Source organism: Corvus hawaiiensis, chromosome 18, assembly GCF_020740725.1.
Source record: "Corvus hawaiiensis isolate bCorHaw1 chromosome 18, bCorHaw1.pri.cur, whole genome shotgun sequence".
Classification (NCBI taxonomy): Eukaryota; Metazoa; Chordata; class Aves; order Passeriformes; family Corvidae; genus Corvus; species Corvus hawaiiensis.
Genome location: NC_063230.1, coordinates 5,468,190 through 5,494,762, shown reverse-complemented (window position 1 = coordinate 5,494,762; position 26,573 = coordinate 5,468,190). Strand labels below are relative to the sequence as shown.

Genomic DNA, 26,573 nt, shown 5'->3' with positions numbered 1-26,573 from the left:
TGCTCTGTGCTATGTCTAGATCACATTAAGTGGCTCTATTTCTCTGATAAGACTTAATATTAACAACTATCTGAAAGCAGAGAAGGCTGGAGGTCCGTTTGTCTCTCGAACTCCTGGCAAGGACTCTAAATTTCTCCCCCAGCAGGGGAGGCATAATTACAGCACAGTTAGTGTCAGGGTGGGACTGAAAGTAAGGATCTAAGGCAACACCACAGCAGACCTTGGAGCACTGCTTAGGCCAAAGGCAGGACATTTTCGTTTGCAAGTAGTGGCAGAAATAAACAGCAGTGGCAGTTTCCTAGTAGGGGCAGAAAGGACAGCTGCTACCATCCACATGCACAGGCAGGTTCATTACCTACGTACCATAAATATCAAAATCCCACATTTCACAGCTCATCTGGATAAAAATATAAACCATGGCAGAAGTGGAGCGGAAGACCACCTGCAAAGGAATGAAAGACCTTGTTTAAAACAAAGTACATTCATTAAAAGGCCCAAATGAAGAGGTTAACTACACAGCAAGTTATACAACTGTGGCCCTTGCATCACAGGGAATTTCCCCTCTAACAAGTCATTCCTAGTGCTGCCAGCACAGCAGAGCTGAAGTTTAATAATGATTCATTGTCCTGAACTTACTGCCATTCTTCACCTTACAACACAGCCAATTCCAACGATCCATACAAATCTGCAGGCAAGATAGAATTACAAAAAGCCTTGCAAGCAAAGGAAGGGAAAAACTGCTTTCTCCCTCTTTCCTGAACTCTTACCCGGGTGTCCTCACTGATGTATCCACAAGTGACTTTCTCACTCTTTACCCACAGTTCACCTGCCTGGGCCCTGGAAGGAAAGAAGAGCAGAATATTTGAATATGAAGATTACACAATCAGTATTTGAGCAAATAAGAAATGTACCAAAATCTGCACTCAAGGATGACTTATTTGGTTAAAACCTGATCTTTAACCCAAAAGATGTCAAACAGCCATTTCCCTCTGCATCTGCACATCTCCTTGTCCCTGTGTCACCCCAACAGCAACTGAATTAGCCCACTCTGAACTACTAATACAGCTTGGGAAGGGGGGGAAGTAGTCAGAGAGATAAAAAGAAAATTATTTGGCCTTAATCAGAGGCCACGAGTGTAGCTGGCTGCCCTACTATTAGTTTCTTTCACCCCAAATCAGATAGAAGCCTTTCCCCACCCCATGGTGCAGAGGTCTGTAGATGAGTAAGATAACAATGAAACATGAAGGATTTTTCAGAGAAGAGTCTCCAGTTGGGTACTTAGAACTCATGAAGCTAAAGCAATAACGAACAGTAAGCCCACAGAGGAGGAACTGACCTGATACCTGCAAACTCGACTTTTTGGGTGACATATGCACACGTGCTGACCTAGGAAAGAAGAGTTACATTTGTTAGAAGAAGAGCAGGATCAGAGTGAGTAGAACAATGTACAAAAAAACCCACTTGCACTCAAACACATGATTTTTACAACAGAAGTCACAAAATCCATTCAGTGCAGTTACTAATAATAGCTCAGCCTACAGAACCTCTGTAGTAGACAACAGAAAATCACTTTTAACACATATAAACTCTAATTTGCCTAATTCACTGCACTTAGAGGAGCCAAAGACTGCACTTCAGACATGCAGGCAGAAAATATTCTAATAGCTGCTTATTAAGTGGTACTCTCAGGGAGGGGATACTTCAGCATACTTCTACTTGAAAAACATTTGGATTCAATTCCTTCCAAATGTAGAAAATTATCAAAATTCAGAACATAAGCAAAAAAACTTTCAACAGCATTTTCAATGCCCAAGGCAGTCATCAACATTATAGCAGTGGAGTAGGAAATGATGGGATTTGTTTTTCTACAACACATTTATATCCATTTTGCCAACTCTGATGTGCCACTCACAGCACAAGATCCTCAGGAGCTGCTGACACTGTCTTTGTCTTCGATTTTCTACATTTTGTAAAGCACTTATTTTCTTTCACAGCAAGCAAAATAAAAGGTACATCACCTGCACCCTGCACAAGGGCAGCAGAGGCCTTACCAAACTCTTCTTCAGTCGCCACATATCCCCACGCCCAATATACTGATCTTTAAATGTCAGCTCCACCAAGTCCAAGGTCACCTCCTAGGAAATGGATGAAAAACAGTGCTTAGATTTTACTGGTTGTTTTTAAGTAGGGCCCACCAATCTGTTCATTTAATAACCAAATGTTACAAGAAGTGCCATTCAAAAGCAAGTCAATATCTCTAAAATTGCAAGATAAAAGGGAAGCCCATACAAATCAATACCAAAGTTGTGCACGTATCTCAAGTACTTTGAGCTGCAAAACATTGCACAGTGTGACCAGAAAAAGCCCAAGGACTAAATCTCTACTACGAGTCTCAGTGCAGATTGGAAGCTCAAATAAAACAAATTACTGCAATTCATGACATTAAGGAAGCCTCATTTCCTTTTTGTATTGTATTTTTGTATTGTGCAGAATATAAGTTCTGACCGCAGCTCTTTTAATAGTTGGGACATTTACAGGAAATGCCTCTCCGTAAGAGGCTCTGTGGTATCAAATAATGCAAACCCAGGCCATGGCTCTTCTTTTGACTAGGACACTTTCTGTTTCTCTTTACTCTGCCTGATTCTCATGAATTTCTGAAATTTAAAGATATGTGAAAAGTCTGCATTTCTACCAAGCTCTGTTGAAGCTGGATCATAGAGTTCAAAAAGAGAACAGAGATAATAGGGAGAGAAGAGACATATAACAAACCAGGAAATAATTCAAAAGTCTAAAGCTCATTTTCTTAGGGAAGAAGACTAAATATCTTTCAATAAAAAAATGCCTTTTTTTCCCCCAGACTACTGTAGATGGAAAGTCCCAGGACTCTGATTTGAGTCAAGTGATTAAATGGATGGAAAAAAGCAGCAAACCCACACACCTTTGGGTCAACAACATTGACATGGACATCCTGGTACGGCCGCAGGCGGAACACTTGCGCAACTGTCTGATCCACACTTATCGTTTCTGCCACAAGAATGAAAAAGGACAGCAGAGAAGTTAGTGTCCCCAAAAGGTTTCAAGGGCTTTACAGGTACAAAACCAACACAGTGAGACTGACATGAAACACAAATTTTGGGCTAAAAAGCCAAGTTTGTTTAAACCATACCTCACATTACTCCAACAAAAGCAGATTTAGAACTAACTGCTCATTTTCTGTTAAAATTCTAATCCTTCCCTTGCTAAACAGACAAAGCATTGATTTTCTTACGAAATTAAAATACATCAGTCACAGGTACAGCCCAGTCATGTAACCCTTCCTATGATTTTACTGTGCATAAGTCTAGTTTTACCTTTCTGCAAATCTTCCTTAAGTGATTTCACTTGTAGAAGCAGGGGACTAGCATAGAGAAGAGAAAAAAGGTAGACAAGTTGAGATACCACCAACAGTCTCTCTGGTAAATCGTACACTCAAAACTATTTAGTAACATGGACCATAGGTTAAGCTAAAGAGAAACATTAATATTTTCTAGAAAGCTTCATACACCATCCTTTCCACCTGTCACTCCGTTTTGTTCCTTACACTCTTTATAAGGTACTCTTGAGATAAAGATGATACTACAAATGGGGAATTAGGTCACACGAGAACTTCTCAGAGCCTCACAAGTGCTCTGCTGCTTTTCAGATACAGGCTGCAGGATGAACAGGTTCATACAACAAGGCCACAAAATTTTAATTTTGCCTAGGATACACTGTAGGATAGAAGAATAATCCTTAGGTAACAGCAGATGTAGGAAGAGGATACAGACATTGCAGATTCTAGATTCATGTGCTACTTGGCCTATGGAAGATCAGCAAACTAACACCAAACACAAAGAATTCCACAAATTTTAAGGAAGCACTCTTGCTAAAGTTAACCTCTTTACTTCTCTTTATGCAGAAAAAAATCATGGCAGCATCCTGAAGCAAAGTTATATCAGCCCTAAGAGCCTCTCACTCTAGAAACCACTACACACGAACAGATCCTTTCAGTGCTCCAACCTGACTGATATCAGCAAAGAGAATTCACCTGTATTCATCATTGGGATGTGCAATTTCCACAACATCTCCCAGCTTGATTTGAAGAAATACTTTAGGATTCACCACCAATTCATCATCTACAAGACATAAATGAATGAAGGCAGTGAACAGATACATACTAAACACAGACAGCTGCATGTTTGCATACAATAGCTCAGTATGCATAAATACACCAAACCAAGATGAACACATCAGCAAAATGCTTTCCATTCACCACATGACAGGATCCCTACCCAGCCAATTTAGATCAGCCACTCTTGCAGGCACAAACAATTCAAATAACAGAACTTTCACAAAAGAAGTGTTCAGCAAAAGACTGTGTCTTATTTAGGAAACCAGAATCAACTTCTGTACTTTTCATACAATGAACACCAGCAGGAAAGTAGACAGCCATAGAATCTCGACAAGGTTTATCAACATGCTGTAAGCCCAGAAGTAGGGAGCAATGAAATCAATGGCACTGTTATTAGTGCTCAGAAACACATCTACGTGCAGTCATAAGTCACTGACATGTATGTCACTCATTAGGGTGACTGAAACACCAGATTAAGTGTTGCAACAAAAGAGGAGGAAGTAAAAATAAAGCAATTTTTTTTTAGATGCAATGTTGCTCTCTTCCAATAAATGTTCATTTATTTTCCTGTAATCTGCTATTAGAAAGAGCTTTCCAAACTCTGGCTGGCAATACTGCTTGTTATATCAAAGTTCCATGTTCACTCTTTTGTTAAAATGATCGATAGAACAATCGCTTTCAAATAAGTGAGTGCTGGTCTCATTGTTACAAACTAGGAGATACTGACCACTGCCTCCAAACCCCTTCTTATGTATGACGAGCTTGTACACCTTGTTAGTTCTCATCTTGAGGTCCAGTTCTCAGCCACTTCGAGCCAAGACGGTTGAAGGCATCTTACATATCTAACACAGAAATAAAAGCAAACACAGATCTCTTGTCAATACAAAACGATTCTCTATGTTCTGCGCGTGAGTACAGCACGTTATCCCAGTCGATTTCACTGCAGCGCGGCAGAGCTCCGCCCAGCAGAGGGGAGTGCGGGGCAGCTATAGGTACAGGCACAAGGAAAGAGGAACCTAGAAGTGTGCTTTTCAAATAGATTAAAGGGTTGAGCTTGCCGATGTGCTTGGCAGAAAGTCAATTACCAAGCTACAGAGTCGTGGTGGGAAAAAAATCCGTACATCCAAAATTTGTTAAAATAAATTCTATAACTTGGAACTGATGCGAGTCTGGAAAGAAGCGCCGCTTGGTACTGCGAGCCGGCAGAGCCGCATCGGGAACGCCACAAGGAGCAGGGCCGGAGCGGAGAGCAAACAAACCCGAGCAGTTACAGTCCCGCTCCCGTGCCTACAGTCATTAACCCGCTATAGAACCGCAGCGTTCATTCGGCTGCCCGCTTATAAAAGAAAGAGAAGCCCGGCGAGATACCAGAGTTCCTGCCCGGAGCAGCGGCGAGGGGCGATCTGGCACAGGGGGCCCACCAGGGTCCTTACCCTCACGGGGGGCAGTAGCGCACAGCGAGCAGCGCGGCGGCTCACAACAGAGCCCCGGGGAAGGACGCCGGGGGGAACGGCGCAGTCCGGGCGCGGAGGGAGCTCGGACGTCTTAACGCTTCGTGCCGCTCACAGCCGCCACGGGCCGAAGCAGCCCCAGAGCAGCGCGGCCGGGGCCAGCCGTGCCGTGGCAGAGCAGGGCAGAGCGCAGCCCCGCCCCTGCCCGCGGAGCGTCCGAGCGCGGAACCCTCACCTGCCGGTGCGCGTCCCAGCGGTCCCGCGGGTAGCGCGCAGCACTTCCGCGTCCGGGGCCGCGCACCACGTGACACCCGCGCCACCACCGTGGGAAGGAGCGGGCCGGGCCACGCCCATCGCAGGGGCGGGGCTGAGGGACACCGGGGCCGGTGAAGGGGCGTGGCCATGTGGGGGTGGAGCGGGCGGGGCCGCAGGCGGGGCCAGAGCAACGGCTGTGGGGGCCGTGCGCGCGGCAGCCCCGGATACGGAAGTGATGCGCGCGGAGCGGGGCGGGGCGGGCGCGCAGCAGCGGGGCTGGCGGCTGCAGCCGCTCAGGTAACGGCACCAGGCGCGGCGCGGCGCGGGGCGGGGCGCGGCGCGTCCTGTCCTGTCCTGTCCTGTCCTGTCCTGTCCTGTCCCGGCGGGGGCCCGCTTCTTCCGCCCGCCGCCGCCGGCTGGTCGTTGGACCGGGCACCGAGTGTCCGGCGAGGGCCCTGCCCAGCCCGGGTGCGGCGGGGTGGGGGATTTGCGGGGCCGAGCCTGCGCCCTGCCTGCACCGGGGAAGACACCGGCGGTTGTATAATTACCGAGAGCGGCGGCCTCGGTAAGCTCTGCCGCAGGGCGGGTGCGGACCCTCGGGGGCGGCCGGTGCCGCCGAGAAGGAGCGGGGCTCGGGCCCGAGTCCTTCGGCGCTGCTGCGGCGCTTGGAACAAAGGGTTGCCCCCGGTTGTCCCGCGGCTGGGCTCGGGCAGCCATTGCTGGGAGGGTGGTGGTCTCCCGGGGACGAGGGACCTCGCGTGGTCCCAGGAGGCTGGCGCGAGTTTCACCTGTTTCTGTACAGGCTCCTCTTGCTTAAGGAGCAGAGATCAACGCTCGTCTGATCAGCCCGTGTTTTGGTAAACTGAGTAACTGGTGCTCCTCTAAAGGCCTGGCTTAGCCCGTTCCTGTCCGTGAGCCTTCAGGAGCGATTTGACGGCGGCGTTTTCACGTCGGGGTTTTCCCGATGCCGGCAAGAGCGGTGTCAGGTCAGCCGGAACTCCTCTCCTGTGCTCACAAAGCAGCTGCCGCGCACCGGGGTGTTCGGTTCTGGGCTGAAGAGGATCCGGGGACCGCGGCTGTGTCCTGGCAGACGGCATCCTCTGTACAGCGTGTCAGGTGCTCACATGAGAGGCACAGTCTGCTGGCTGCTGGCTTAGAAAGTGTTCATTTGAGGCACAGAATGTAAAGAAAAGTTGGAGCTTTTTTCCAAGGACTGGAGACTCATGAAAATCCCAGGAAATCAAACGATGCTTTAGTTTTAGTAAAGGAGTAGGACGTCTAATACAAGCCCCAGTGATTTTCTTTAGAACGTCTTCTCAGGTTTTTCAGAAGATGTGGTTAAATCTGCAGGGAGATGTTTGAATGTGAAAATGAGGCCTGGGAATATCTATTTGTCTCTATTGTCTTCTTTCATTCATGAAGCATTTCCTTAGGTACTGAAATGTTTGTCAGCTCCTCTCTTAAAGACATATTTGGAAGTATCTTTCTTAAACATATATACTTGAATCTTGAGGAATTAAGCTTTTCCTTTTCATTTAGTCCAGGAGTTGGACTTCAGTGATCCTTGCTTGAGAGTCCCTTCCAGCTCAAGATTTTCTATGATTAATCCTATGTACATTGATTTAACATCGCTCTTATTTTTAGGATAAACTGAAAAGCTCAGGACAGCTGATCTTCAAGAGCCCTGATGCTCTCATCTGGGGTGGATTCTCTCCTTGATTCTTCTGTGTCTGCTGTAATAGAGGAGTTGTACACTGGACTGCCGGAGAGCATCTCCACAGAACTCATGGCAGTACCGGCGCCCGGCCTTGGATTAGATGCACAGTCTGATGGGCCAGTACCTGTGCTAGCACACAGGGATGGGCCATGGACTTCTGCAGTAGGAAACTTTTGCCAGAAGACAGAGGATTTGGGTGATATGCTCGAGGTGATTTCTCACAGGCCAGCAGAATCCTTTCCTGAAGAATTACTACAGGCTGGAGACCTTGAAGAGGATGAAAAAAACAGAAAAAGACACTTTAGGAAACTAGACTATTCTAGTGATGGGTACCAGAAAGAAGATGAAGATGCACAAGGTGCTGAGGACTGTCATGCTGCTGAATGTTGTCCTTTAACTCTGGGGGAAAATTGGTCAGAACAAGTAAGTGAATGCAGAAATGAATCGCTGTGTAATAATTTGAATTTAGGGTTAGAGTCACTAGGCAGTGGGTTTGGCTATGGGTTTCCTGGTTCTTTTTTGTGTTTTGTAGTACAGAATCATAGAATGGTTTGGTTGGAAGAGGACCTTGAAGATCATCTTGTTCCAACCCCCATGCCCATGCCATTCTACTAGACCAGGTTGCTCAGAGCCCCGTCCAGCCTGGCACTGGACATGTTCAGGGTGTGTGTGTGTGTGTCAGTATCTGGATTATCATGAGTCCAGTGAAAAATTAGACTGTAGTTCAGTAGACCAGGAGCATTTTAAAATATCAAGGTTTTCACTTTCTTAAATACTGTTGGAATGGTGTAAGGCAGATATGTAACAGAACAAGATGCACAGGTGAGTGTTTTACCTTAATTATTGCATGTTGCATAATGCTAAAATAATGTGTGTTTAAATACAGATTTTGCTATCTCTTTGATTTATCTGAAAGTTTGTGAAATTAAAATTATTAAATTCTTCATAGTTATTCAGTTTTCCAAGATGAATTTTAACATATTTCTAAATGCAGGTAGTTTGGTTGTGGGATCATGGTTTGGTGTTTTTGCTGGCAGACCTAGATCATCTGTTCCTGGGTTTGTGGTTTTGAGCTCAGGCAAGGAGTAGAAGAAGACAAGTTCTAATAGAGACAGAAAATGCACACATCTTCCCAGAAGTCTAGTGGTAGTGGTTTGGGGGTGTGGGCTAGACTTGGAGACTGGATTACTCTTTTCATTCCAATTTTCAACAATTTGCATTTTAAGCTATGTACTTTTATTTTTTTTTAATTTTTATTTTTAAATTTTATTTTACTTTCATTTTAGCTACCACATCACAAGACTTCACTGCTGCTAAATACAGATGTTTTGGGGATACATCCTTAGTGCTTGTGTGAAGCACTTGCAATGCAAGGCTGCCTCTGGCCAAGGCTAATATGTCTGGAGATTTCTTAGTGAATTTCTTATTCTGAAGTAACTCAGCTGAGCAGATGCCAGTCCCTGTGACATGTCACACTTCAGAATATCCAACCATTTCCACTGATATTTCTGTCTTGTTTCAGGAGAACCCTCACTTAAACCAGCAAGAGACAAAGTCTTTGAGAACCTGTTGCACTGAAATTGCAGGATCTCTGAGGAACACAGGTAGTTATTTTAGCTGTACATCACTATTCAGCCCCTGCTTATCTCCCAGTTATTTATTGTTGATTTAAAATGGATAAGTGATTGTGGGATGGCTCCTTCATTTTTTTTTATGGTAGAAACTATTACTTTGTGTAGCTATAACAATATCAAAACTTAATGCTTTACTTTCTCCTGGCAGTATATGTACTTGCCTGAAGACCTTTTCTGTAGAAGATGTGTTTTAGTTATTTGTTTCAAATACTTATTTACTCCAAAGCAGAAGAGGTTGTTAATAGCAGATGTTTTGCATTTCCTTTTGTTTCAAAGATGGAGTGTATGAGAGCAGTAATAGCATACATATAGAAAAGTATTACGCATTCATTTTTGAGCGTTCTAAAAAATAAAATTAAAAGTGCAGAATCCAAAGAAAGAGGACAGCTAAACTAATTATTAATTTCATTATGAACCTTCATAATCTTCTAGCTTCAAGTACTTTCGTCACTTTGCCTGCATCTAGTAATTATTTTCTTTCTCCCTCCCTGCTATTTTTACCTAAACTGTATTTAGCTGACAAATGCCATCTGGTCTTGGTGCTTACTAGAAAATAGGGAAAAGATCTGCAGAAGTCTGAGTAAATATGTTCCATGTAAAGTTTGGAGTATGAAGATACTCTACAGTAACTGTAATTTTTTTCATTAGCACCTTCTTTGTGATTTTACAGAAGAAGTTTATAAATAATCCTAATTGCTTGGGCAGATGAGATATGTCTTGTTTTCCTATGGATGAGTTTGTGACAGACATGTCTTAAAGGAAGAAGAAATGGAAATGGCCACTCAATGTACAGCCATATTTCTAGGCTGGAGCAGATCAAGTCCCAAACTATGCTGAGTTTTGATATTACAAATAATTATTATTATGTTGGCCATGGCTTCCTATATGTTAAGTTACAGGACCTGCATTCACCTAGCTTGATATTAGAGGAATCTGAAATATACAGGACTTGGAATGCCTGCTGCTCATGGGACTGTCTGTATTGAAAAGGACTGTTTGTTGCCTTAGCTTTGTGGTGAAGTAGTTTGTTTTTCCCTCTAAAGATTTGTAGTAAAATTGTTAGCATCAGTTCTCACTTCTAAGAACGTTTTGGTAACCAGTGCTGGAAGGAGTGTTGTGTACACCACCAAAAGGTACTTAGTAAGCTGAATGCCTTCTAAATTTAGCATATGGTTCTGATTTGCTTTATTTTTTCCTTACGCAGAAGAAAACCAAACAAATGTTCAGGTGACAGCTGAAACTCTGACAAAGCTCACTGAAGAAGTGCAAGGTATGAAGGCTGATGGGACTAGGATATTTAGTAAAGCAGGATACAGGAATGACAGAGTGAGTAAAGGTCTTCCACCTGAGGGCAATCAATGCCCAGATGTACACACAGTCATGGCCAGAGCTGGGGCTTCAGAAACCAGCATCTTAGATTTTTTAGAGCCTTTAAAAGTCACAGACATTGGAGCAGCTGTAGGTCATCCACAAGAAACAAGTGACTATAGTGGGTCAAAATCCCATACTGCCATGCCATTGAGAACAGGGGGGAATGGTGTATCTCTTCTGGAGATTAGAGAAGAAAAGTTACCCAGACGAAATCCTCTTAATGAATTCAGTACGTCATTTGCTAATTTCCAGACTTGTCAGCAGGATGAAGAAAACAAAGCTTATGACTTCTTTAAGGGTCCTGTACCTAAACAAAATGAACCTCATGGGTTGTTCTCAGTAGAAAGCTGTGGAACACCCTCCGCACAAAGTTCCGAAGTGTTATGTCCAGTTCTGAAAAGCACATGTTATCTGGACTTTGGAAATATGCCACTAGAAAGCAGTTCTGCAGTTCATGGAATTATCAATGAAAACCCCCAGAAGTACCTTCCCCAAGACATCGAACATCACGCTCTTTATGATCATGGAACTGGGTTTGTAGAAAACCAAACCTCCACATCTGTACCAGTAGAGCAGATCTCAGTAGTAAGGAACGAAGGATTATCTAGTGCAAAAAATGATCCTAGGGAATTAAGTGCCACTATAGGAAAATCATACTGCTCTGAATCTGAAGAGGCTGCTAAAGTCTGGAGAAAAATTGTTGTGGGAGATAACACTGAAATTTGTAGCTGGCCTGAAGCTCAAGAGGTTGCTAATTCTGAGCACTTTCATTCTTCAGTTTTTAGTTCTATTGCTTCATCTCCTGAGGAGTTCTCAAAAGAAAAATTGAAAATATTCTCATCAGAAGGTGATAAGTTGAAAAAGGACCAGTGGCAATTCTCTGTCAGTGACCCGTACAAGGATGATACACAAGAAAATCGTTTGTGGGTGGAAACAAGTAACGTTGCTTGCCATGAAACTGGGCAGAGAGACATATGTTTTTGTAGTACTGCCAGTAAAATTCCTCCTCTCAGTAACCACAGCTGTCTTGATCTTAGTACCAAGCTAGAAAAAGACTCACCCAAGGCACAACTGCTTGAAAAGGAATCTGAGAGCAATACAACATCAGAAGAGTTGTCTGGTGGTTCAGTTGGAGCTGCAGAAGCTGATAGTAGTGACAGCTTATCCACTGGGAACAAAACAGATTTGTTTTATACGCTAAATAAAACTCTACCTCCCGTTTTACAAAAATCAAGAGAAGCTCATTATAATGAGTGTCTTCCTTGTATTACTAATGAAGTTTCATGCAGGGACAAGGCTTGGGATAATCTATCTGGAAAAGAATCACTTGGTGCTTCTGGAACAACAGCAGAACAAGTTGCTGACGTTTTGCTTCATAAAGACAAATTCAAGTGTTCAGTAAGTTCCAGGACTTTTGATAACCCTAATACGGCAAGCAGAGTATCCCAAATGAACATAAAATCTTCTGCAGGAAATACGGACAGAATGGTCACTGGTTTAGAAAATGAACATTGTCACACATGGAATTTTAATAATCAGAGTATAAAAAACCAGTGTACAGCTGCCAATGCTTCCTGTATTTTATCAGGGAGTACACATGTGGATGAAGTTTTCCTGAACAGTCATTCTTTTGGTGTTGAAGTTGATAAGATTGAAGAAAATTATAATTTGGAAGGAGAGTCTTCATCAGGATATAACAGTAAAGAGGCAATCATCTTTCCAGATGCACACGCCCCTTTGGCATGTGGATCTCTTCTTTGTGAAAATGAGCGGGGCAACAGAGGTATAGCTCTTCATGGGATAAATGACATTCCCACAGGAAAAACCATGTTTTGCTTAGCATATACTGCAGAGAAGTCTACTGCTACCTTGGCAAGAGATGAGATTTCAAATAAGAATATGGAAGTTGTGGAACAATTTGATCTTTGTAAAGTAACAGGCAGTGAAATTGTTTGTGACAGAGATGAGGCAAAAGAACAGATTGGCACATGTGCTTCCCAGACAGATGAATTTGATAAAACAAGAACTGTGGATTCCCCAAACGCCCCTGAAGGCAATTGGAAAAATAAGACTAGTGAACTATTAGTCAGATATTTGAACAAAAACACCTGTGCTCATAATTTTGGATGTTACAACTCTCTGTTAGGCCCATGGAAGAGAGAACTCGACACATGTGAGCAGGAAGAAATGCCATTGCTCACATCTGATCTCTCTGGGTGTAGCGCTTCAACCTGTGATCCATGCCCAACACTTGACAACGTGAACATTCCAACACAACATGCTGGCCAAACAGAAAGGACTCTTTGTCCAATGGGATATCAGTTTCATCCACGTCAGAGTGAATTTGATGGCCAAGTGCTGGGCAGTGAGCGACATTTAGAAAGTTTAACCAACCAAACAAACACTGGCTTACAAACCATGGGTGGTTCTGTGGAAAGAAACGAAACTGGTCATAATCACAGTGAAGAGATTCTGCTAAAAACGGGTGGTGACCTGCCTCTGTTAGACCATATATATGCAAGAGAAGCCAGGTTTGAAGGAGCTCTACAAGAGAGTGTAATGGGTTTGGACTGTTTAATTGGTGTGAAAAATGAAGATTCTTCAGGATTCCTGGGCTCCATCAGTGGTCTAACTGGAGAGAAGACGATCAGACTACAAGAACATGAGAACAGATGTGAAAGAAACAATAAAGGAACTCTTGAAGAAAACTTTTCTGATGACAAACCATATTGCTCACAGCATGCTTGTTTTATCAAATGTGCAAAAGAGAAAACAGAGCTGGTGTTTGCAGGAAACAAAACGCAGCAATCTTTGCCAAAGATGAAGTGGTTGGTGGAGAACCAGGAAAATACAATTAGTGCCCAATTTTTGCCCATTTCATCAATTCATGAGAGTCTTTCATACAAGCCAGAAAATAGGAATGTGCTTTCAGATACGGAAAACAGAGAAAGTCTGAGTATAAATCCTACCGTAAATAACTCTTGCCCACAGTTAACTTTTGAGCCTGGTAAAGAAACTGATGGTCAAAGGGGCATTAGTCCATGTCATTTTGGAAAGTTTGACATCCAAGAATCTTCTCTTGAGACTCAGGTGGATTCAGAAACTGTGTCAGCTCTGCACTCTCACATCTCTCTGCCTGAGAAAGAAAAGCTGTGTATGTCACCTGAGAGTGTCCAAAGAGATAATTGTGATTCATATTCAGCTGAAGCTTTTAGCAAAGATACTTCAGTGACAAAAATTCTTTCTGTAACAATTTCCGTTAAGAAAAAATCCAGCAATTTTGAGGTTCCATCTTCAGGGAATGAATTGGCAGCTGGCTCTCTGAATGGTGCCAAAAGCTCAAGAGTTTGTGCCCACAGCAAAGAAAGTCTGAAAGGTGAGGGGCTTCGCACGCCACCTGTGAAAGACATGGACGTGAGCTCACCAAAAAGTCCTTCCGGTGAAGAGAAGTTTAAGAACACAGATAAGCCAGAAAATACAAATGTGCTTTCAGATACAGAAAACAGAGAAAGTCTGAGTATAAATCCTATCTTAAATAACTCTTGCCCACAGTTAACTTTTGAGCCTGGTAAAGAAACTGATGGTCAAAGGGGTATTCGTGCATCCCATTCTGAAAAGTTTGACATCCAAGAAACTTTTAATAAGACTCAGGTGGATTCAGAAACAATGCCAGCTCTGCACTCTCACATCTCTCTGCCTGAGAAAGAAAAACTGTGTATGTCACCTGAGAATACACAAAGAGATATTTCATCTTCTGACAAAAAATTTAGCAAAGATACTTCAATGACAAAAATTCTTTCTGTAACAATTTCCGTTAAGAGAAAATCCAGCAATTTTGAGGTTCCATCTTCAGGGAATGAATCGGCAGCTGGCTCTCTGAATGGTGCCAAAAGCTCAAGAGTTTGTGCCCACAGCAAAGAAAGTCTGAAAGGTGAGAGGCTTTGCACACCACCTGTGAAAGACCTGGACATGAGCTTGCCAAAAAGTCCTTCCGGTGAAGAGAAGTTTAAGAATGCCTGTGTAGAAGAGAAGATAGGAAAAGAGGTAGCCCCTAGAAGAAGGTTGCCCAAAGATTGTCCATGGGCCTTGTGGGAAGATTATAAAGAGTCAGGTAGCAAAATAGTCCCCCTCAGGACTGAGAATTATGGAAAGGTTTTGGAAGAAATCCCAAGATCCAAACTGAATAATCTTTCAAAAGAAAGAAAAAAAAATACAAACCTCCCAAACCTAGCAGGTACCAGTGTACTTTCAGAAACTGTGCGTGATTGTCAGGCTGAAGCTGTATCTGACACAGAGGCTGCCCCAGAACTGCAGGATGATACAATGCCCACATTTTCTCCACCTCTGAGCACGCTATCAGACAGTTGCAAAGAACTGTCCCCAAACTGTGTGGTTTGCAGTGAAGCGTGTGTGCCTTACAAATTAAATGCACCAAGCAAAGATAATGTAAGGGAAGTAACAGAAGGCCAGGACGAAGTACCAACTCATGCAGTTTGCAAGGAAATTGAGGCTCTAGGTTCAGAGAGACTTGATCAAATAGAGAAATGCCAAGTACTTAAACAAAAGAAGTATGGAAAGATGGAAGTACATCAGTTGGACGAGGCACAACAAGAACAGAAGTTAGAACATCAGGAGAAAGCAAAAATCATACTGCAACCAAGTATGTTGCACAGTTCTGAACTCTTAGGCAGCTCTTCAGCTGAGTTGATGACATCTACAAATACAAAGTTTGGAGGCTCTTCAGAGGAGATTTTTGCTGTCAGAGGCAGTGAAAGTAAACTATGTAGCACTTTACAAGAAGTTAAAAGGCCAAAGATTACCACAGATTTTATTAGTTCACAGTTTTTGAAGACTCAGGATTCAGAAATGGAAAATCTGAACCTTAATTTAGGGTATGATGGGATCCCTGGTGCCTTTGGAACTACAAATAAACAAAGAGGAACTACAAATAAACTAAGAGGACCTCTTCCATTAAAAATACAACCTGGAAGGACATGCAAAAAAGTTCCCACATTATATCAGCTAAAAACTGTAAGAAAAATCAAAAAAATTAGAAGTTCGCCTTTCTCTGAGATTCCCCCGGAAATATTCCCTAAACAAGAAAACACACTTCTGGAATCTTTGTACTTTCCATGTAAGCCACCAACAGTGGAAAAGGAAACAGCCATGAGATTTGCGCATATGCCAAGGCAGAGGGCCAAGACATGCAGTTTGTTGAACAGCTTGAAATTTAGAAAACGTACCAAAGAACCAGCATTGTTGAGCAAGTTGTCTGTAATGGCCAGCAAGCTCCTGGCCCCTGCCAAAAGCAGCCGTAACTTAGAACCTCTGCCATATTCTTCTGAAATTCTTCCAGTGGGTGACAGGTACAGCCAATGTAGATCTAAAAATCTCTTGGAAGCCTTTTCTTGCATTGACAGGAACATACACTCACGCTGGGCTGACAGCTGGCGCACCAAGATGTTCAGCTTTCAGCCTTTGGCACTTTATCCTGTAGAAACTACCAAAATAGTTTCTTCAGACTTAAGCCACAAGCCTCCAACCTCTTTCTTGGACACCTCAGTTTTCCCAATTTCTTTTCACATAAAATTGGACTCCAGTCCTGTGACAGACCTCAGACGGATTACATCCCAGCACTCTGTACATCACAGACCAGTTTTCAGAGAAAAGCCAGCACCAGCTTCAAAGTGGACTTTGTCTTTTCTCCTGTCTCAGAGCTGTTCAGATTCAGCAGCTTTCAAGGAAGATTCCAGTGTGACTAATGAGCTTCATTCCTCTCACTCCACAACAACCCCAAGGACTGTTGCTGTTCATCCTGACCCTGGAAGAAACGCTGTAGCTGGAAGAGGAGGAGGTTGTTCTATGCTTGGCCTTCACACAGTGTTAGCACTTTCTTCCCCTGGATGTTACAGGATTTGGACAAGAAAAAGAAACTTAACCAGTCATATTCCTACCATCCAGAGACTATTTATATCCCAGTTCACACAGGGTTTGAAAAGGGACAGGTATCCAAGGTGTGTATCCGATGACCTCGTCTCCTCATTGCCATACTCATTGGGCAGGGTATTATCCATATGGAGTCAGCATGGTCCTTCTGCCCATCCTTCCGAAATCACTCCTCTCCATTCCAATCACTGCAAGTGGCAGCCAAGTGTGGGCATCGAGAACAGGTAAAACCAATCATCTTATTTCTGAGATTAAATATGTACAGGGTATATACTTGCTCCTTTTTGGGAGGGAGAGGGTAATTGCAGCTTGCATTGGAGGGTCAGTTTCCCCTGTTCCAGATCTACACATTCTGCTCCAGGAATGACTCAACGTGGAAGATCCTTTCTTACAGAGCACTCTGTTAGCTGAATTTAAATATATTTGCCTTCACTTCTTTAATACTGTCCTGTTTTGGCAGAATGGCTAACCCTATTTTCTTCTCCCTTGCAAAATATACACACCATGCATCAGAGTATATAATGCAAAAGGTGAGCTACTTCATTAGGTCTTTTCAGAGTGACTGCAGAGGAACTGGATTTCTGAGGTAGGAAAGTTTTTTTCAGAGGTCTGAGCCATAAATACCCCTTGGAACCACTGTAAAATGCTCGATATCAGGTTAGGAAGAATTGTAAAGGGTGGGGGGGTGTCATTCAGTTACATTTTAAGTTGTATTCCATGACCATTCTATGCTAATTGAAACTTCTTTATGCATGCTATTGCTTTTCATATGTGATGTTGGCACAAGCAAACATAGCTCCAGTTAACATTGGTAATGAATTTTTCTTTGTGTGTCAATCTTGTTATGAGTGGGAAGATCACTGAAATCTACTCTGCATATTTAATTTTACTTTGCTATGAGTATTTAAGATCATTTTACTAATAAAAAGAATGAAAGAAGTTCCTAGCTCTGTTACAGGATTTTTGCATGCCCTTGAGCAAAGATTTTGCCCTTTATCCCTCCGTAACATAGGGCAGTTCAGTCCCTGATTTCATCACCTTGTGATTCCTGGACAGAGAGCTCATGAGCACTACAGCAAAGTTTATTTGATTGTTTTGATTAATGTGGCAGTCTGTAGAGAACTGTTTCATTTAGCCTTATGTCACAGACAGACATAAGTGTAACCAAAAATCTTGCCAGATAACTAATGCTGCACTTTGCTTTATATAAATGGATAACATACCTAAAAGTTTATCACTTGTTAGTATAAATTCTAATGTCTGCCAAAGGTGTGAGTGAGCTTATGAAAGCACTGCTCCATTCTGGAGTTGTCTGCACTAAAAGAATTAAGTTGAATAATGGCATAGAGACAACTTGCAGCATATTCTGTGGGACTTGCTTCCATTTTCATTCCATACTCTGGAGTGATCATAGCAGTAAAGTACAGTTTGAGCACTAAACTTAAAAGTAATACATCGTTCAAAACAAACATCTTTTTAAAACTTAATTGTGTGTATGAGGTGAATTTAGTGTTTTGTGGTGCTGAGGCATGCTATCCATAAACTGGGAGATCAGAGCTTTTGGGTTTTCCCACATCCTTAAGTCTGCAGGCTCCTCAGCAGCTTGGGACAGCATATCCACTTAGCTAATGTGTAAGAGGATTTCATTCCTGATGTAAAGGGTAATTGGAAAACTGCATGCTTTGCTATGAGTGATCTTTTCCCCAAAGGTTTTCAAACCTTTTCACTTCAAGTGAAAAATAGCCCAGAGTTAAAATACTCTAAAACTCAGTTTGTTTTTTTTCTCTAAAATACGTTACAACTATGTGTATGAGGCAGATATAAATCTGTCCCAGTCAGATGTTTGTTATGTAAATATAAGAGCTATGTTTGGTGCAGTATAAAAGCATGTTCAGCTCCCATTATGACAGAAATCTTTGCCTGTTTAAAGATAATTAAAAATCAGAAAAATCAAAAAGTTCCCTGCAGGCCATTTTCATCTGGAAAAGATTTGTTCTCTTTAAATTATTTCATTTGCAATTAATGTTTCTAATAACCAGGAGAACAAGGAACTAAAGTAGTTGCCGTATCTAAAAACAAGCTGCTGTCATTTCCACTGCCAAAAACAAAAGCATTCTTTCAGTGAAGTCTTTTTTCTAATTAATGCTTATTTGAATTAAAAATTTCTGAAGTGATTTTCTTCTGTCCTTGTAATTTTGTATTATTATTGCATAAGACAATAAGCTCTGTCTCTAGCACAGAGGGCTCTGCTTCACTATTGATACAGGTTCCAGTAACACTGGAATAGTGAGTGGAATGTTGAAACAAAATGTTACAGTTCTGACATAAGTGATAAACACCAGAAATGGGTGTTTCTGACCTCCTTATGTATAGTTGGACTTCCCTGTGCTTCCAGCATGGCTGGTTTTCATTTCCTTTGTAGAATTCCGGTCTGGCTGTAACATCTTTGCTTTAGAACATTGAAGTGCATTTTGTTGTTGGTTTGAGACAACAGCAAATACAAGATTTACTGTTGAATATAATAAAAGCTGTCCCAAGTGATTTCCTGCTGTTGATATGGGCACAAAAGTAAAGCTTAATATCAAAGGACTTAGAGCTGCTGTGCTGACTTTTATGCCACAGAATTAGGGTAATTACCAACCCTTATGGAAGGGCCTTTGGTTATTCCAGTCGATTAAGAGTATTCCTGGCTGTGGGAGTTAGAGACAACAGGGAGTTAATTTCATGGAAGTACTTCCTTTCTCCTGTTACTGTTGCCATAATGCAGTTTTTTCTTTAGTAACAAAATCCTTCAAGGTTTTTAGTTACTTTAATTTTAAAAACTGGGGGTTTTGAATAAGGAATATAGATTTCATAGAAAGAATTACAATTTTCAGACTTTAGTAATTATGTAGAAATAATTACAACTTTCAATATTGCTGTCTCGCTCTCTTTCTGTACCTTTATTTCCTTTCTCATTACTACCATTTTTAAATGAAAGGAGGACAGTTTCTCTAACAATGAAATTTAGTGGCCTAAATGGCAGATGTGGCTTTCTTTTGTATCATTTTAGTCTTCCATTCTCATTCTTGATATGAGCATCTTGGCTTACAGTCCAGTTTATACTAGTAATTTTTTCCCTCATCTTTTTATAGTGTAGACCTAATTTCTCTCTTTTGTTTTGTTTTTGCATTCCTCTTTTGACCCAGCTATGCAATGTTACCACACTTACCTGTACAGAGTATGGGAGCACTACAGACTGCAGGCCATGTGATACGGTGAGTCTCTGGGATGTTGAGATTTATTCTGAGTAGTGGGTTCATAAGCTTTCTCAGAAAGCCATTGCTTATGTTATTTTGGCTTTCAGCTTTTGGCAGTTTACTCCCAGAACAGCTTTCTGATTAAGAAGTGGGTGAGGTAAGCTGACTGGGTGGTGTAATGGAGAAGAGTGGAGGAGCAATTACGCAAAGACCACACAGATCATTGCACGGAACAGTTCTGTTACTTTCAACCATGTTGTGCCACTTCTATAGTTTCACATAGTCATTTCATAAGAAGTTCGATTCCTTACTTGGATATAAGTCCTTTCTGCCTGAGCAACTGGACAATAGGTGCAGAAACTTCCTTCTATTTTTTTCAAGTGTAGGGATGGCAGGTATCAAAGCTATATTTTATCTGTAAACAAAAAGTATGATTAATAGTTGTGTCCAAGAAATTTGCTGGCAGAAAAGGAAGATTAATCCCTTTCTATCAGTAGTTGATAAATAGAGCTGTATACTGTTTAGCTGTATGAAAAGGAAAAGAGTGCGTTAAAATGACACGTTCAAATACTCTGGCAGTTCAGTTAGTGTCAGTATCAATGTGGGCTGCAGCGGTTTTTGGCTGTCTGTGTGTTCACTTGGGCAATTTCTGTGAACTGTGTTGGCTTTTTGTGCCCATATTGCCATTTAGGAACATCTCCTGAGAGCATGGAATGCTGTTGCATTATCAGTTGGGTATTAATCTATACATGTTCCCTTCTTCCTCTGTTACAGTCTGGAAACTTCATTCCCTCTTCCCTTACCAAAGCCTCATGCACTTCCAGAGTCATTGCCATCTCCCCCCAGGCTTTTAGCATCTGACCTCCAGATCCAGATCCATGCCCTTGATGAAGCAGATGCTTCTGTTCCAGCCTGTCTGAGATCCCAAGATGACACAGAACTGAAAAAAGTGAGTTCATTTTATATTTTAGATCTCTCAGAAGCTGAAGCTGCTGCTGCTGGATATTATCCAGTAACTGTTAAAGATGAGGAGAGAATACAGGCTGCAGGTCCTAATCTGTGCTGCTGCTTGTTTTGATTCAAGCAGAAAGAAGGTGGCAAACCAGAGAGGAATGTTTATTCTATAGATAATGTATATTCAGAATAAAAGGGAATTCTGTTGACTAGTGTGGTTTTAATTTCCTTCATTTTAACTTTTCGTTTCCTTCTTTCTTTCTTTCTTAAGACTGAGCCAGAAAAGAGGCCAAAGAAAGTCTCACAGATCCGAATCAGGAAAACTGTTCCTAAGCCAGATCCTAACCTTACTCCAATGGGACTACCCAAACCAAAAAGGTGAGCAGTATCTCTGAAATGGACTCATAGCATATGAGTATAATCATTTCAATAAATGCTTCTCTTACCACCACTATTTTATACAGCCCCAGCTGAGTGACATCTGATGTTTACTTCCTTTATAAGAAATTATTGACACAGCTATATTCAACTGGATCAAAACTGCTGACTGGAGTTTAGGCAAAATGTGAACAAGGAAGCTGCAATGGAATCATTTTTCTAAAGAAGAAAGGAGTTTTTATTGATTTACATAAAGTGAAAATCAGTCAACCTGCAGTGCACAGTGAGATGAAGTGATCTATTAAGAAGTTCTGTTGATGCAAATTATGGTGGAGTTCTTCACAGTTCTTTCTTTGTTTGGGGTATATGATCTTAAGGAAGCATTAATTCAGTGAAAGTGTGGGGAATCACAGTGCCAGATGTTGATAAAGTCTTCCAGTCAGTCATCTAGTGTGACTTCTAGTCATACTGGTCATATTAGTCATACCTCATCTAGTGTGACTTCTGTCTTTAACACAAGTACCACCTTTGACAAAGGAATGCATTTCTTCAGAGATCAGCTTGGTAACTGTCAATAACTAAAATCAGTCTCAAGAGATGAAGTATTAATCTGTTAAACTGTAAGACTTTTTCTTAGCTTTCACAAAAAAGTGAAGGGGATTTCCCCTTCTTTTGAGCATCATTATTTCAAAGCATCATAGAATGCTAGAAGGAATATTGACCTCTGCAAAAAGGGCAAGTCTTGATGCCGACCTTATAAAAACACTGTATGAAATTATGTACTTAATGAGCTCATTTTTCATTCCTCCTTGTCACCAATTAGTTAAAGCATAATTAGTTAGCATTTAGGCATAGAACGCAAACAGTACTCGTTTCTCATAAATCTGCTTGCTGTGAAGAGAGGTTGTTTTGAAATTCTTCATTCTTGATTGATTTGTTGTTACTTTTTCAGGCTTAAGAAGAAAGAATTTAGTTTAGAAGAAATTTACACAAACAAGAACTATAAGTCTCCTCCTCCTGCCAGGTTGGTTCTGCTTCCTAATAAGAAAACTTAAGATAAATGTAAATTAATTAGGGGGGGACAGAGAGGAGATGAAAGGTGTATGAAAGGTAAGAGGGAGATATATTCTAGTTTAAACTGCTAGAGAAAGTTAATTTGAAAATAGTATCTTTTACTATTTGGATGGGAAAAAGTAAAATAGAATATGACCTAAGAATTTGCAGCTGGTTAAGTATGGATTTGTATATTTTTTCATCTGTTCATTCATTCCAGTCTCCATCAAAGCACAGTACTTATTTTTCAAAATTCAAAGGGAATTACATGTTCCTTAAAATACTAACAATAACTGCCTCTCATCAAATGTTCAAACCTATTTATTCTGTAAGATCAAGAATCTGTAATTGTGCTTTTGAACTGAAATACAAAGAGGTTCTACCCAAATGTCTGCAGCAATAACAACTCAGCTGGCAGTAACGTGCATTATAGGAGGTGTAAGCTGTAGATAACATTACAAGAGGTGTGGAGGGGCTGTAAAAATGTAAAAATTAGAAGTGTGTTTACTTGGGTTATGAAATCCCTCAGTCTCCCTGTCAGTGTAAGGTAGCTGCTGCTAAAGTATTCATGAGTTCTGTTCTTGCTTTACCAGGAGCTTGGAAACAATCTTTGAGGAGCCCAAGGAGAAAAATGGACACTTGATCTCTGTCAGCCAGCAAAAGAGAAAGCGGATTCTAGAGTTTCAGGACTTTACTCTTCCCCGGAAAAGGAAGACACGAGGCAAAATCAAAGCAGTGGGTAGCTTCACCCGAGCAAAAAGAGCTGCACTGCAGAGTGCAGAGTTAGATGTTCTTCTGAGTCAGAAGCTAATGGACCTTGAAGCCTTTTTTGCAGAGGAGGTTGAGCAGGAGCAGGCCTCCAGCATCTGAGGGAGCCACTTAGCTGGAAATGGTCCCGTCAGTTTCTTCAGTATTTTCCTCTTGGGAGAAATCTACTGACTTCTTCATACATTACTCTACCACTCTGTTCTAACATCTGATAATCAGTTTTTGGCTGTGACCCTCTCTAAGGTGCTATTTTATTTTATTTTTTTAAATGCTGTTGGAGGGATTCTTTTAAGTCCCTGTTTGAGTGTAACACAGCCACATGAAACTTACCCTTCCTTTCTCAACCTCTGGAAATTACTGCTTATATTTAATTAATTATGTTTAAATACCTTTGGGAGTAGAGTAGGAGTGGAAAGGAGGAAGTAGTGCACCTTCAGTGATGCTAGAACTCTGTACTCCAGATCATTTGCACATTTGAGTCTGATGTTGTTACTGTAATGGCTGTTTTTAACAAGCTGACAAAATATACCGTGTTTGATGAAGAAAAACTCTAGCAAACACATTCTTGATATACCACTAACCTTTTGATAATTAAAAGCAGATGTCTAGGTTTGTCTTCAATTGTTTCTTCCTTGTTAACTTAAAAGATTCCTTCTAAGTTTCTTTGCCCTTCCTGGCTCCAGGCAGCAGAAGTCCCACATAACTAGACTTCAAATAACTTGCACTTTGTATATGTTTCTTTTAACATGATTCAACTCAAAAAAAGGTAATGTTTTAAGGAAAAATGGTGCCCAGTACTATTTTTTCCCAAATAGCAGATTTTTTTACTTACTTGGCTGATGCCAACCTCTTCTCTAGAGGAAAAGATAATTGGTCCATGAGGATGTTAAGCTGCAGGATACATAAGGAGAGATTTTTATTTAACTGAGCTGAGCTGCTGCATGCCAAGAACACCAGCAAAATCTTTGAGACTTGTTCTAAAGTTATTTTAATTCCATTTATACTCACTTGATTTTAATGTCAAAAAGAAAGGGTTTCTTACCATTTTAGATTTACAATTCCTGTAGCTCATAATTAGATATTCACTGTACAGCACTGTTGTACATAATAGCCAGTGTTGTACAAAGAGCCTCTGAGTATGTGGACATTATTTTCGTTACGTAAGGCCATATGTAATTATCTGATGCAGCACTGGGCAATTTCTCAGCTCTGCCTTTGGAAGGAAGAGAGCTCCCTTCTGGCATTAACTTCTGTTAAACTTAACTTGAAGCATAATTCCAATGCTAGCTGCAGTTCAGGTAATTTCTGTCCCTTAGTGCCTAGAGAAGTTATTCAGGCAAAGCTGTTGTTGCTGGGATGCTCAAATTTAATCAGTCTGTTCTTTCTTTCAGTTGTCACTTGAACTTGCACTTTCTTATTTACCTACCCATATAATAGAGTTTCTATTTACCTTCAAATTGAACAAATATCTAGTGGGTGGGTATTCTTTATAAAGTCCCAATAAATGCAGGACTGCAAATACCATCAATATCTTCTGTTGCTCTACCACTTCTGTAACTGACCAAACAGAAAACTAAAAGTTAACAAGCAATCTGTTGAATTTCAGAGCTTTGAAAGTAGAGAAATGGAAGAAGATTCTTACACTGTGTGCCTGAGTCTTGAAAGAAATCTAATCTGGGGGTTTTTTGCTCCCAGCTTATGTGCTGGGATTTGTAAAAATTTACATTCTTGTTTTGAAGGCTAATTATCTTTAATCAGGAAGACTGAAGAAAAGAGGAGTGCACACTTACAGGAGTAGTAGTGTTTGGAGTTTGAGGGTGAAATAACAAGGCAAACTTTGAACATATTGACACAGTATTTTTCTGGTCAACCTGTTGGGCTGTTGCAGAACATTCTAATTGATCCTCTTTATTTTTGTAAAAAGAAATCCCTAAAAAATAAAGGTCAGCAGCCTCCTAAAAAGTGTTCGAAAGTTTCCCTATACTGGCTTATTAGCCCAATTATTGACTAGCTGGAAGCGGTAGCAAGAGTGAGAGATATATTTTTATGAATTTATGCTATAGAATGGGATTATTACAGAGCATTCATTCACCTTCTCTTAATATGGGAGGCTTCCAGTGCTGTGACACAATTAAGGTGTAACCTTACTGGGGCTTTCAAGGAAATAAAGATTGGGGCAGGAGGGAAGAGACTTGGGCCCAGGAAAAGTTCAGACCTCTAATGTGCTTCAAAACATGGAATGTGTTGAGTCTTTTCCTTTGGGTTATGTTGGGGTTCGTTTGTTTTGTTTAGGGTGGGTTTGGTTTTTTTTTCCTTCCCTGCTCTCTTGTTTCTGATTGCATTGAAATAACATTTCTTGACTTTTTTTTCTACAAGCTACAGCGGAGAGAGCAGAGCAAAGAAAATACTCAATTCCCTTTGGTTTACAGTCATTGGAGGAGGTACAAAATGATGTTGCAGTTGTCTAGCTTCTCCCAGACCTCGGTTTGCGGAAACCCAAATACACAGCATTATTCTCTTTTGGTTTAGTGTTTGTATGATGATGTAAGCTAGTGGAGACCAAGCATCTCTTCCCCGCTCTGGCATACAGGTGTCAGTCCTGCTTGTGCAGTTTTTTGTTTTTTCCTTTCTCACCTCTGTTCCTGTTTACAGCACTCATAGAACAGCCATGTTCCTTGTGGCTACTGCTTGTACACTGGGAGTGATGACTGTGCAAAAGCTGGGCATTTGCCATTCTGAGCTGCTTCTGTCACAAATAATTGAAAGAAAAATGTGTAGAGGATTAATCTTTTGGGGTCTTACATACATCCCTAGCAGGATATGTACACTTGCATTTTCATTAAGGGAACCCACTCCAGTGAGGATGTTTTTGTATCACCATGGAAAGACATGGTACATCACAGATTGATGACTAGAACAGCTTGAGAAGGATTGCAAAGCTTTTGCCATGTCCTGTCTCTTAGTAGTAAGTTATGCAGAGCCAGGCAGCTCTATGCTAAATTTGCTGATTGTCAGAGATAAAAAGATCACTTCCAAAAAAAAAAAAAAAAAAAAAGGAAGAAAACAATCGTTACTTTCATCATGCTATGACTGGAGCAGCTAAGGCTCCTTAATGTATGGTACAGCATTTGCCTGGCTGGCTTGTGTCTGCATACATTTGAGTTCTGGTGCTTGCTGGATATGATTTCCTGCAAGCAGTTCTCATTCATTGTATTTTATTTCAGGTGGGCCTTTGGTATATTATGTTCCAGGTGCTTTTCTAGAATATGGATGGTAATTGTGGATTAAAAGTCTGTATGATGCTATCAAATTAACAAATAGCTCAATGAGAATTTGTACACTTGTGCCATTAGCCTCCATCATGCTCTTGGCATTCTATTTCTGTTCAATATTGTGTGAATCTAAAATTTTACTGTTTCTTTTGTGTGTGTTTTTAATTTATGGAAATAAATTTTTCTGAGAACCTTTCAGTTTTTTAAGGCCTTTAGGCTGGTGTAGGTAAATATGCATGATAGTATGTCTTACATGCAGAGGGGAAAGGTCAAATCTCCAAAGAGATCAGCACTGCTAAGTAACAGGGTATGCTGTTACTGAGGCACCAGAGCAGCAGTTCTGGTGTTCCTTCATCCCAGCCTGGGAGATTTGAAGCATGATCTC

The 26,573-nt window shown here is 41.3% G+C and overlaps 2 protein-coding genes across 20 annotated transcripts in view; one reads left to right on the top strand and one right to left on the bottom strand.

Annotated features, from left to right (window-relative positions):
• DEPDC5 (DEP domain containing 5, GATOR1 subcomplex subunit) overlaps positions 1-5,932 on the bottom strand; it is a 41,152-nt gene extending 35,220 nt beyond the window's left edge. For 16 of the 18 annotated variants that reach the window (XR_007207338.1, XR_007207339.1, XM_048322348.1 and 13 more), the window contains exons 1-9: positions 5,837-5,932; positions 4,878-4,992; positions 4,067-4,154; positions 3,351-3,397; positions 2,939-3,024; positions 2,052-2,135; positions 1,337-1,386; positions 768-837; positions 364-442 (exon numbers count right to left, since the gene is read on the bottom strand). Coding sequence is in view for 16 of the 18 variants with exons in the window: in XM_048322348.1 (XP_048178305.1) it covers positions 364-442; positions 768-837; positions 1,337-1,386; positions 2,052-2,135; positions 2,939-3,024; positions 3,351-3,397; positions 4,067-4,154; positions 4,878-4,935 (562 nt within the window). In the remaining 2 variants the exon portion in view is untranslated. The other 2 variants (XM_048322349.1, XM_048322350.1) reach the window with 2 other exon arrangements.
• Positions 5,933-6,105: 173 nt separating this feature from the next.
• On the top strand, positions 6,106-26,386 carry PRR14L (proline rich 14 like). 2 transcript variants are annotated; one of them, XM_048322692.1, is made up of 9 exons: positions 6,106-6,153; positions 7,501-7,996; positions 9,096-9,177; positions 10,412-16,748; positions 19,713-19,781; positions 20,538-20,712; positions 20,989-21,095; positions 22,048-22,119; positions 22,742-26,386. In XM_048322692.1, the coding sequence occupies exons 2-9, from the start codon at positions 7,544-7,546 to the stop codon at positions 23,016-23,018; spliced, it is 7,572 nt and encodes a 2,523-aa protein (XP_048178649.1). In that variant the 5' UTR covers positions 6,106-6,153; positions 7,501-7,543; the 3' UTR covers positions 23,019-26,386. The 2 variants fall into 2 exon arrangements, with proteins under 2 accessions (XP_048178649.1, XP_048178650.1); XM_048322693.1 differs by lacking the exon at positions 6,106-6,153 and adding an exon at positions 6,252-6,421.
• The last annotated feature ends 187 nt before the right edge of the window (positions 26,387-26,573 follow it).